This window comes from Olea europaea, unplaced genomic scaffold (assembly GCF_002742605.1).
Source record: "Olea europaea var. sylvestris unplaced genomic scaffold, O_europaea_v1 scaffold1371, whole genome shotgun sequence".
In the NCBI taxonomy this organism is placed as follows: domain Eukaryota; kingdom Viridiplantae; phylum Streptophyta; class Magnoliopsida; order Lamiales; family Oleaceae; genus Olea; species Olea europaea.
This window is the reverse complement of record NW_019231218.1, coordinates 129,387-142,261: the sequence shown is the minus strand read 5'-3', so window position 1 is coordinate 142,261 and position 12,875 is coordinate 129,387. Positions and strand designations below refer to the sequence as shown.

Genomic DNA, 12,875 nt, shown 5'->3' with positions numbered 1-12,875 from the left:
TTATAAAAATTGATAAAGTATATATAATTGAAAAGTCGATCAACCGCTTAACATGTTGGTTGAAAAATCAATATTCTTTGCCTCCTTTTCCTGTGTGCAAGTAAGTTTTTTTTTATATTAAATAAATGTTAGGTAAAAAAGTAACTTAGAAAGGTAGTGATACTCGTATATGGAATTTTACACTTCGGTTGACACGGATCCACCTCTCATCTCACATGGGAAGGTTGGCCTCACACATTTGGGTGTGGACCCCGACCTTTTCCACGTGAGAGGTCGGGTGGGACCGTGTCAATCGGAGTGTAAACCTCCATCTATAAATAGATTAATTCAACTTAGAAATAGTTTGAGTAATGACCAAACATATACTCCGAATAAGTAAAATAAAAACCCTTAATTGCAGAGACCAGCAGAACTAGCAGACGAGACCATAAAAAATTATTTGGTGCCCAGCAATAGCTCACCGTTCACTGCAAAAGCCATGCAAAAGCCAAATTGAGCTTTAATCTTGTGCTATAAAATGAACCATTTACAGTACTCTGTGTAGTCTGCTTCAGTCAGAGTGAGGAAATAAAGGCGATGATGGAGCTAATGAAGCGCATTTGTCCGGATTCTCCATATGTACGCAAATTTTAAGCTCTGTTCTCTTTTAATTGTTAGGAATGTAATGAGTTTAATTGTGAACTCATAAAATTTCTTGTTGGAAGCTAAATAATCTTTTGAATTAGATAAAAAAAAAAAAAACACTTTTTGATCGTACTAAACGTAAACTTCTTGTACTTTCTGGTTGAATAAACCATGAAAAATATGAACCGTTTTTGTATTATATTTGGGGAATTTAAATTCGCGAAAGCGAACGGGTTCCTGAAGAAATGTGAAATTTTGAGAAGAAATTGAAAAGCAGCTCTAATTTTGAATATAATCGTTCATACACACACGCACGCACGATAGCGCGTAGACTCGTTCAGATTTACATTTTAGCATGCCTGGTGGGAAAATAAGGTGTTTCTAGTTCTTGTATATGACGAGTGTTTCAGATATTTGGTTTCTTAATTTATTGGTGATTCTAAGTAAAGATCTTGATTTTACTTGTCTGTGATCAGGTGTGGAATCAAGAGGGAGTTTCAGAGTGCTTTGACAATTTATATCCTTTGATTCGATTGCTTGATTTCATATCACTGTATATTAGAGTCGAATGAAAATGAAGGGCAATTTGTATTGATTATACAAAAAGCAAGTAAAATGTTCATACAACTTAAGTATAAATAGAAAATGGAAAATACTAACTAACTTCCAGCTGGTAACTAACTTCTTAACCTTCTCTCTAACTATACAAATGGGACATAATACTCCCCCTCAATATGTGCTGTAAATGTTCTTCACACACATCTTGGACATCAAGGGAGAAAGTATGGAAGCAGGTCAAGGTTTAAATGCATCAGCAAGCCAGTGCTGTGATCTGACCGGAAGTAGTTTAACTGCCCCAGCTGTAATCTTGTCTCGAATGAAGTGGCAATCGATCTCAATGTGTTTTGTCCGCTTGTGAAAAATTGAATTATTTGCAATCTGAATTGCAGTAAGATTGTCACAGTAGCTTATTGCTGGAGAAGTGTCAGCAACTTGAAAATCCAACACAATTCCTTGATCCAAATGATCTCACTAACTGTGGCTGCAAGGGCTCCGTATTCTGCCTCAGCTGAGGGACGAGAAATGGTAGGTTGGCATTTAGTTTTCCAAGAAACTGATGAATCACCAGTGAAGAAACAAAACCCAGTAGTGGATTTTCTTGTGTCAATGCAGGATCCCCAGTCAATATCAGAAAAAGCTTGAATCTTGATGGACGAACCAGAGCATGAAGGTAAATTAGAAGAAAAATAAAGACCTTGGCTAGGACTCCTATTAAGTAGCTAAGAAGGTGATGAACTGCTTTGAGATGAGCCAACCTTGGTTAAGACACATATTGACTTAACTTGTGTACTGCAAACATGATGTCTGGCTTAGTAGGGGTCAAGTATATCAATCTTCCAATCAGTTTTCTGTAATGAGATGCATCTGATAACATATCTCTATCATGTGAGCTGAGATTAATTTTTGAATCTATAGGACTATTGACAGGCTTGTAATCTAAGTAGCCTGCATCTTCAATCCGTCGCAATGTATAATTTCTCTGTGAAATGATAATTCCCAAAGATGTCCAGGCAATTTCATTCCCCAAGAAAAATTTTAAATATCCCAAATCTTTTGAGTTTGAATTGAGAATGTAAAAATTCCTTCAAGCTATCAATCACCTGAATATTTTAGGTCCGGAGATGACTATATCATCAACGTATACTAACACGGCTACAAAGCCATCGCCTGACCCCTTTGTGAAGAGGGAATAATATGCTTTAGATTGGATAGAACCATGCTGGATGAGGGCATGAGAAAATTTGGAATTCCATTGTCTCGAAGCCTGCTTGAGGCCATATATCACAAATTTACACACCAATCTCTTGTTTGAGAGGTTTAAGAAGGTCATAGCCAGGAGAAAGGCCTATATAAACCTCCTCAAACAAGTCCCCATTCAAGAAAGCATTGTTCACATCTAGCTGGACTAAGTGCCACTTATGGCAGGCTACAAGAGCAAGCATCACTTTGACAGAAGCAGTTTTAGCTACTAGGGAGAAGGTATCAAAATAGTCTAACCCCTCTTGTTGTGTAAAGCCTTTAGCAACAAAGCGTGCATTGTGCCTTTCCAGGGAGCCATCAAATTTATATTTGTTCTTGAAAATCCTCTTACAGCCTACTGAGTACTTTCCGGCCGGTAAGGGAACAATGGACCAAGTTTGGTTGAGTTCAGTGGCTTCCAGTTCAAGCTTCATGGAATCACGCCAATGAGGGAATTTAACTGTTTGATGGAAGTATTGAGGCTCAAACTGAGAGGAGACATTTAATATGAAATGGCTATGGGGAATGGACAATTTGTCATAAGAGAGAAAGTGGCCAATATGGTGAGGAGTAAATTTGGAAGGTTGAGAATTGGATGAAATCAAATTGCACTGGAAATCTTTGAGGTATGAGGGAGGTCTGGAGACTCTATAAGATTTACAAATATTAGTGGTAGAAGGCACTTGGATTGTGGATGTTCTTTGATAGATAGATTTGGATTTGGGTGCTTAGGAATAGGCTGAGAAACTGAGACATCAATAGGAGATGTAGCAGGATTACGAACAACGGAGATATCATGTGGAAAGGATAAAGAACAGGAGGGTAGAACCAGATCAGAGAAGGGGTCCAACACTTGATCAGCATTTTTAATGGTGTGAAAGGGAAATATGTCTTCATAAAACACGACATCCCTGGAAATAAAAATTTGCTTTGAAGAAACATCAAGAAGTTTACCTTTAACACCTGATGGATAGCCCAAAAAGACAGACAACCTGGCTATTAGCTGAAATTTGGTCCTGTGGATAGTAAGTGTGGATGCAAACCCCAAACAACCAAAAACTCTTAAGGCAAGACTAGTTTGCTCTCTTGCCATGTAGCACTTCAAAGGGGGTTTTGTGATGTAAAATGGAAGATGGTATGCTGCAGTTAGCACACATTCTGACCAGAATGTGATTGGGACTCTGGATTGAAAAAAAAAAAAAGGAAGAGCACGGGCTATATTGAGAAGATGCTGGTGTATAAGCCTGTGGTCGCTCGCTCAACACAGCTAAATTGATGAATAACCCCTTTCTTAGCAAAAAAATCTTTGAAAGATAATTCATTAGCATTATCGAATCTAAAGGTCTTAATGGCAGCATGAAATTGTATGGCAACTAAGTTGAAAAATTTATGTACAACTCCTACAGCATCAGACTTCTGTCTCAGCATGTTAAGCCACATGAATCTAGAATGATCATCAACCAGAGTCATAAAGTATCTATAACCAGAGTGAAATGTCACATGATATGTGACTCAAAGGATAATCTCCTTTGTTTAGCAAGAGGGCATATGTAACAAGGCAAATGTTTATTCAATTTCCCAGTATCATATAGCAAGTGATCTTTCAATACATCCAGTCTTTTAAAAGAAAGATGTCCAAGCCCATTATGCCACACACGAGCAGAAACAAAACCAACAAATGCTTTAGATACAGAATTAGAACCTTTGGTGTCCAACACATATAGATCTTGTACAATGCTACCCCTGCCAATCATCCTCCTGATTGAAGCCTTCTAGATGGTGAATTGATCATGAAAGAAATTTAAATTGAGATGTGATCCAGCGGTTAATGAACTCACTAATAGCAAATTGAACTTGAATTGTGGCTCAAAAAGCACATCATGTAGCATCAATTTAGGGCCTAATCTGACATCGCCACATAGACTGACATGTATTTATGTGTGATTGGGCAAAGTAACACTTGAATCGGCAATAGGTCTCAAGTTTATAAATGCGACAGCAATGGAGCACACATGCTTGGAGGCATCTTAGTCCATAATCCAAATGTCTTTGGAAGAAAAAGTTGGACTAACTGACTTAGAATGATATATACCTGCAGCATATGTGGATTCATTCTTATCCTGAAATAGAGTGCGAATTGGATGCCACATGAGTGGAGAGCATCGTCATCAAGGCCAATTTGCTGCCTTTGGCTTTTCCTCAATCTATGAATTAGATTTAGAAAAGTGTTGGAAATTGTCTCTAGGCCTTAGTTTAAATCCACGTGGGAAACCATGAATTTTATAGCATTTATCAATGGAGTGTCCATGATATTTGCAGTGTGTGCAGTATGCTCTCTCCTTCTTCCTGTTGCCAATTCTTGCATTCTCATTGTAAGAACCAGGATTGAGTGCTCCTTTGCCATTATCAGATCTGAATGCAAAGGTAGCTCCTCCATTTGAATCAGCACCAATTGAAAGTGTGCGTATTTTCCTCTAATTTTCCTCTTGTGAAATCAACGCAAAAACTTTATTGATTGAGGGCAAAGGATCCATATGACCTCTAACTTTTGAAAATGAATAATGTAATCCCATAAGGAATGCCATGATATGTTCCATCTGATAGTGTTTATTTAGTTTTTGAACACCACCACAAATACACTTTCCACGGCTACAATTAGGTCGAAATTAGTCAATTTTTCCCATATAGTTTTGAGTTTAGTTAAAAACACACTCACAGTGTTTGGTCTTGAGCCAGATTCATGAGCTGCCTCATCAATTGAAAGATCCGAGGTCCGTTATTTTGCTAAAACCTCTCCTTAAGATCATTCCAGATCTCATACGCCGTGGAAGCATAGATTACACTAGCTTATATGTCCTTCGAAACAGAGTTAAGGATCCAGGATATCACCATGTTATTATTTCTAATCCATGAATTGACCAGATCTGGATCAGTAGCTTCTGGTTTCTCCATGGATCCATCAATGAATGTGAGCTTATTCTTAATTGATAAAGCAATAGTTATTGCACGGCTCCAAGAGGCATAGTTTTCTCCCGTAAGCTGTTGAGACACTAGCACCCATCCACGAATATCAGAATGGTGTAGGAAGTATGGGGCTGGAAGGTTCGTCAATGGTTGATTTGCTGATGATTGACCTTGAGTCAAAACGATTTTCTCACTGTGTTTGCTCCATTGTTGTTTGGAATCACAAAAAAAATAAATAAAAAAAATGACAGATGCAATTTCTGAATTGAAAAGATGTAGAAGATCGCAGCTCAATTCTGCTCTGATACCATATTAGAGTCGAATGAAATGAAGGACAATTTGCATTGATTATACAAAAAGCGAGTAAAATGTTCATACAACTTTAGTATAAATAGAAAATGGAAAATGCTAACTCCAACTAACTTCCAGCTGGTAAACTAACTTCACAGCTGACATGGCATAACTAACTTCCTAACTAACTTCTTAATAAGCTCCGTAACTACACAAATGGTACATAATATTGTTCAACAGTAATTTCATACAGGGAGAGGATTAGATAGCTCTCTACACTGTTAATGAATGAAGATAAGCTAAAGTATCTTGTTCATTATATTGTCTAGTGCTGTTGCATGCTACACACGAAACATGCAGTATTAGTATTATTTCTGTATTTCCCTTTCTTTCCCCTTAATGGTATTCACAGTTCTTGGTCTCGGTGTGAACATAGTGACTGTGGTTATAGTTGCTGTACTCGGAATCACTACAAGGCACCAGAAAGAACGTAGGAGGGTATGCCAGTAAACTTGATTTGTTTCATGAAAGAAGCAATGAGGTCACAACAGTTGACTTTTACAATTTAATCTTTGTCATTGTCTGAATTTGAAATGGAGCTTAACATTTATGTAATAACTCGGATGGGGTCACAAAATGCTAATACAATGAGCCATTAAAAGGAATTGCATTACCAACATTCATTTAGCTTTTAGATCTCAAGTTCGTTTAGTTACTCAAGTCTGCCAATTTGTATGATGACATGATCTCGTATTTCCAGTATTTTTGCCTTCAAGAGAAGATAGTTAGCAGTTTAAGGGTTAACCATGCTTACGGGGTTGATTTTGAGCATGTGTGGCTAATTTTAAAGGCAAAGGAGCTTTTTTCAGCAGTAATGAACTACAAACTGCCAAAAATAAATTATCTACTTCCATGGCGCTTTTAAGCTTAGCCAAACATGCTATTAACTTAAATATATACCATAATTATTATGATCTTTCATTATTTATCTACTTTTCTTCTATTTTTTGCCACTGGACTATGGAACCAGGTTCATGTTTACTTTGTACATGTATCACTTCAAGTTTTTACTCTTACCTCTCTATCACATTGTTCTCAATATGTCAACTGAAATTACACAGATACCCCTTTCAGCAAAGATTTTATTTTATCTTCTACCTACAATTGGATTATGCTTCGCATTCTTGGACATGGCTGTGCTTATAAGGAGAAGACTAAATGCATACCCCATTGCATATCATGAATGGCTATTTAGTTTCTCACAGTTCTCATTCTGGGTAAGTTCAAATTTTCCCAAAGTGATGGAAATGAGCAAGCTGAAGCTTTCTTCTTCTACTCTGGAAATGAACTTTTGTTTTCTCGCTGTTACCAATTTCAGGCTATAGTTATACTTGTAGCAACGTCCGAAACTCGGTTGGTTGTCTTGTGCAATCGCGTCCTGTGTTTTTGGTGGATTGCAAAATTGTTTCTGCTGATCCCTCGACTGCAAATAGTTTTTTCTTCACCAGGGGTAACTCTTGGCATATACCTTATGTAAAATTTTCCCTTATATTTTGGATGATGGAACAAATTTTGTCCTCATCAATTTTATTATGAAATTGGAGTGCGTCCTGCTTAATTACGGAGCAATATCTCTTGATCTATTTGTTTATGTCTCATGAACATATTGTAGACTTTGATGCATGGTTTATTGGAAATAAGGCTTCGTTTTCATTTAGAACTTTTTCTTCTAAACCTTCTGCTTTTACACTGGCCTTGTTTTATTCCACAGAAACAACTTTTACAGTTTAATTAACTCAAAATAGAATTGTCTGAGTTTCATATTATCTACTTACAGGTTTTAAGATGGCTAAAGGAGAGCTGTGTGGCTATTACTGACATGCTTTTTGGAATTTTGATAAACATAATCAGAATAAAGTGGGCAGCTCATGGAAGCAGGTAGATACAATCTTAAACTTATGCCATATAGAATCCTGGAGGCACGATAAACTGTTTGTAGATTTTTTACATTTTACATTTGTACTTTAACCCTAAATAAATCAGATTACACCAAAACTTTAATACTGATATGAAACTTCTAAATGAATGTTATAATCCGCAGAAGATATCAGAGCAAGCAATATCGAATGCTTAGAAAACCTAGTCAATTCTGGATTCTTTAGTGTTAGCTAAACCTCAAGGCTCAAACTTATGCCATTATGGGTTAAAGATGAGATATAATGCCAAATGGATTCCTAATCCAGTGTAGAAGTAAGGACACTTTGGACAAAAAAGCTAAGTATATACCATTAGATAAATATGTGTCACTCTTTCACAATTTGAATTCTTCATGAGAAATAAATTGAAAATAACCTTATAGTTTCTGAGCTTAATTATCAGTTCATTTTCTGGAGTTTGGAATGAAAAATTTATTAGGCATTTGTCATCTTCCTTTTCTACCTCTTTTGTTTTACATTTTGAAGTTAGAACGGTTGAAGATTATTACGCGTCAATTTTCTTCATTGCTGATACATTTTGTATCCCATAGGATTCTATCCCATCTCTGCATATTACGTGCTCGTACCTGGGTGCAATCAACATGAAAGTTGGTCCTTTTATCATTCTTGTTGTGATGATATACTAAATCGATTATTGTGATGATATACTAAATCGATTATGGTAATTACAGTTACTTTTTGAATAGTAGCTCAATGGAGGAATCACTTCTCCCCTGCAAGATGGAAGTTAAAGAAGATTGTTTGACTGATCTGGTAGGTAATTCCCATCATTATGCTATTTATATTTAGCATCCCAATTTAACCTTTAGTTTCATGAATAAAAAAGTTGACTATGACCAATTTTAATTATTTCCACTCGTCTTAAGCCTCTAAAAATACATTTTCCTCAGTTATGTTCTGCCTTGTTATATGGTTCCATGTTTACATGTTTCTATGTTATTCGTAAAGGGAATTGTTGGCAATGTTTGGCGTCTTATGACATTCAAATCTATTGATCCTGTGATGCAACGGGGTATGAAAAAGCAGCTTGATTTTGAAGATTTGCTTCAGCTACCCTCGGATATGGATCCCTTATTCTGCCATAACATTCTACTAAGCTGTTGGAATGCACAACGAACAAATACCGTTACCCATCCTTCTTTATTCAAGGCAATATATTCAGCATATGGATGGCCATATTTCTGCCTCGGTCTGTTAAAGGTATGGTATTGGTATGCTGCTTTTCTTTGTAGTTTCTCGGAAGTAATAGAAAAGCAAAATACAAAACAGGTGACTCCTGCAAGACTTTTACCAAAAAAAGGTGATGTTACTGATGGGTCAAATGAAATACTAGGTTTTTGAACTTGTTGTCTTGTCATGAATCCCACAACGGGAAATAAAATATATTTTCGTCATTATTCTTTATATACTTACTTTTACATATGATTGAATAAATTTTTTTCCCATTGAAGTAAAATTTCATTTGAGGAAGATCATAGTTCATAATTTCCAGAAGTGGCAATTCCTTTTACTTCTCTATATTAACTATTGTTTCATTGTAGAAATTGATATGAAATTTATAGTTTCTAATGTGATTAAAGATTGAAACTTGATATGAATTTTGATGAGTGCTTATGTGTTCTCTGGATTGGTTTGTATGATTTAGTTTACATTTCTTTAATCTGCCTTACCGAGACTCTTGAGTCATTTTCTATTTTATTGTAGCCATATATTACACCTCTTTAGAGTTAGAGTCTCTGTCTAGTTAAATTCAGTGGATTTTGATCTTTAACTCCTTATAGCGTGCATATTTTTTGCAACTTTGTCTTTCATTAGTTAATTGCTTTTATGCAGGTTCTCAATGACTGCCTTGGTTTTGCAGGACCGATACTTCTCAATAAGCTAATTCATTTTCTTCAGAAAGGTTTACACTCTCCTTACTCATAAAATTCGGAGAAGAGAAAACTGTAATAATTGAAGAATGATGATATTCAGTTATCTTGTCTTGATAAGTGGCTTTGACTCAATTTGTACTTTTGTATCATATTCAGGAAAAGTAGAATCAAGTGTGAAAAATAAAATGATTAAGATCTATTTTCATTTACACGAATTTTGGATGTCAACATTGAAATCAAGGCATATAGTTTTTTAACGAGGATAAGTAGTCTAGCTCATTACAATGTAGTATACAGCAACTGTGGAATTGGTGCTTGATGCTTGACATGATTCTGAAAATGTATGATTTAGGAACAAAGATCCAGATATATTAGATCAATTAATAGTTATGGCAGTTATTTTAATTTATTGTTATCAATGCTTGTAATTTATTGTTAATTTTGGAATTCTCTCAACCTCTGTAGGGGCCTATGTATGCAAGGCTACTCCAGCATTTGTAGTTCTATTTGAGGAATTGATGTACAAATGATTGATTTCCTAAGTTTAGTCGTAGTTTAGACTGGGTTCTCTTCTCCTTGCCTTTGTGTCTTACGTCGGATAACCTCAGATACGATAGCATTTGTTATCCTCTGCTGATCAATGCAATTAATTGATTTTTATTTTCAATTTTATCAACTATAAGTCTAAACCAACTTGTCTCATGTAAAGTGCCCTCTTACCGAGTTTTGGCTCATTCGGCATTGAACTACTGCTGAAAAGCAGTGGAAATGTTTAGAAAGCCATAATTATTGATCTGTTCAAGTTTTCATCAACAGGTTCCAGAGAAGCCAATGGTTACTTTCTAGCAATATCCTTGGGCTTGATATCTGTTTTGAAGTAATTTTTCTTCCCTGCGCTTTCGATTCTATATTCTCAGTCATTTCTATTTACTTTTCACTTAGAAAGTGCTCTGGTGTAAATTTTATTTATTTATTTATATATTTTTAAACTTGGCACTCTATCAGTTAAAGAAAGAAGCTGACTTTATTTTTTTTCAGATTTTAAAAGATGACAATTGCATATTTGGCTATCCTTAAAATATTTATTTATAAGTAAATAAGTAAGTTTTAAAATAAATAAACGTTTTGTTATTCAAAGTTCAAAATAAGTTACTTATTTTGAAATTAACCATATTTTACTGTCAATATAAGTAAAAAAAATTTCACTTAATAACATAACAACTTATCCAAACATGTTGTATATAATTATAATGGAAATATATTTTAGAGGATGTTGGAGGAAATGAATTATGGTCTTTCAAGTCTTTTTGGTCTGTCATAATGAATGGAAAGCCTAAATTATGGTTTCAAGCCCCTAGAGGGCTTAAAAAATGCCATTCACTATTTCCTTTTATTTTTGCGGGAGGAGTGTCGAATTCTTAAGGGGTTCAAATAGGAAGTCCCATACTTACATTCCATTCTGTTGTATTTAACCACATTAATGCTAGTCAAGTGCCACTATCTATGTTCTTATAGTGAATCAATTCTTGTCTTTGTTTCATAGAAGTGTTTAAATGCTGGTGTTCAATTAATTCTGCAGATCTTTCCTAGATACACAATATACTCTTCATCTTTCAAAACTTAGGCTCAAGTTGAGATCCAGTATCTCAACTGTCATCTATCGGAAGGTAAATCTTCTTTATCTCTATTGCATATTCACAAAGAGAAGTTCATGACACATGGACTCCTGTGTGACAGATTGCTTATAGGTCTTGTAGGTAATGCATGGTTTGTTCAGTCTTTGCTGTATGGTATCACCAAGAAGGCTCTTGGGAACAGTTCAAAAAGTCGAGCATTGAATTTTTTAGGACTTCTTCACATATTTAAAATAAAAATTGTAGTATCCCTTTGTTTTGTTTGTCAATATTTTTCCTTTCAAACCACATGACGGCCAGTATATATTCTTTCAGTGTCTTTGTGTTAGCTTAGCGGAGAGATCACCATTTTCAGAAGGAGAAATTCAAACATTCATGTCCATTGATGCTGATCGAATTGTAAACCTCTGCAACAGTGTTCACGATATGTGGAGGTTAAATGTCTACACCTTTAACCACTTGGAATCGTAGTCGTATCGTATTGTATCGTATCTCTCACTAAATATTTCTGAAATTAACATTTTCTAAATATGGCCGATATCTTCTTTCTGAAGGTGCTAATGTGTGGAACAATGCTTATCATAAACTCTTACACTGAATCAGTACCATTAGCAAAGATTAAATATCATATATTCCTAGTTTTTGTGAAGCAGTAACATTTTATTATTAATTCTTGACTTGTGATTATTGTGTAACTGCCTCAGTTTGCCATTGCAAATAGGAATTGCTCTGTTTCTACTCTATCAACAAGTAAAGTTTGCCTTTTTATCTGGGGTAGCAATAATTATTTTGCTAATACCAGGTAAGTTGACCAACTTTTTAATTCTTTAATTTCTACTTGGACACAGATGATTTTTCAATTATATTCTGCCTCCACACAAGAATATCAAAATAACCCCTTATGTATTTTTCTGTTCTGTATTCATAAAGTAAACATTATAAAAGAAGGTTTCTAACATATATAGGCATATAAAAAGTGGAATAAGAATGCCAAGTATAATTGAAAAATATTGTTTCTTTCCATCACATATTTCCTTTTACCACTCGTTTGTTTTATTTCCATTGTTAGTTTATAGAACAATATTGAATTTACCCATTAAGGAGGGCTAATTTTTTCCCAGTTAGGTAATAATTATATTTAAATAGTGCTTATATACTCAGTCAAAACCAGCATTAACAAAATAAATTGTAGTAAAATCCTCACAATTCCCAAAAAGTTATATACACGTCCTGTGCATAAAAATTAATTGAAAGGTTCTACATTTTTTTCCTGCCATTGAAGGCTAATTTCTGAATTTAAGATATTTTCAAACTGCAGTCTGGTTCTTGAGCTACTGATGTTATCATCATATATATCTTCTATATCCAAATATTGATGCTCCGATTTCAATATTGGGTTGAGTTACATTTGGAATACGAATTCCTATGGATATTAACAATTCTATTCACAGTGAACAAATGGATCGCTAATAGGATTGCAAATGCAACCAAAAATATGATGGAGCAAAAGGATGAAAGGTACATAAAAATTTTCCTCAACTACCTTTTTATGCGTATGACTTTGCAGGATGAGTTTATCCTCCTTAGTGATGTTGAATTTTGATGTTCTAGTATACTGTCCTTGCTGCCTCAATAATTTCTCATAAGAGATTGAACTAAGCTATTTGATCATTTACAATTAACTCTCTCTC

At 35.0% G+C, this 12,875-nt stretch overlaps 1 protein-coding gene across 10 annotated transcripts in view; it reads left to right on the top strand.

Annotated features, from left to right (window-relative positions):
* Positions 1 to 371: 371 nt before the first annotated feature.
* LOC111375376 (ABC transporter C family member 13) overlaps positions 372 to 12,875 on the top strand; it is a 22,024-nt gene continuing 9,520 nt past the window's right edge. For 2 of the 10 annotated variants that reach the window (XM_022998182.1, XM_022998181.1), the window contains exons 1-14: positions 377 to 618; positions 1,101 to 1,141; positions 6,090 to 6,177; positions 6,801 to 6,956; positions 7,058 to 7,189; positions 7,517 to 7,617; positions 8,348 to 8,429; positions 8,625 to 8,876; positions 9,510 to 9,579; positions 10,367 to 10,427; positions 11,130 to 11,217; positions 11,500 to 11,618; positions 11,889 to 11,986; positions 12,636 to 12,702. In XM_022998182.1, the coding sequence (XP_022853950.1) occupies positions 577 to 618; positions 1,101 to 1,141; positions 6,090 to 6,177; positions 6,801 to 6,956; positions 7,058 to 7,189; positions 7,517 to 7,617; positions 8,348 to 8,429; positions 8,625 to 8,876; positions 9,510 to 9,579; positions 10,367 to 10,427; positions 11,130 to 11,217; positions 11,500 to 11,618; positions 11,889 to 11,986; positions 12,636 to 12,702 (1,397 nt within the window). In that variant the 5' untranslated portion in view covers positions 377 to 576. Of the gene's footprint in view, positions 619 to 1,100; positions 1,142 to 1,162; positions 1,856 to 6,089; positions 6,221 to 6,800; positions 6,957 to 7,057; positions 7,190 to 7,516; positions 7,618 to 8,248; positions 8,264 to 8,347; positions 8,434 to 8,624; positions 8,877 to 9,509; positions 9,580 to 10,366; positions 10,428 to 11,129; positions 11,218 to 11,499; positions 11,619 to 11,888; positions 11,987 to 12,635; positions 12,703 to 12,875 lie in introns of those variants that run through there. The other 8 variants (XM_022998189.1, XM_022998185.1, XM_022998184.1 and 5 more) reach the window with 8 other exon arrangements.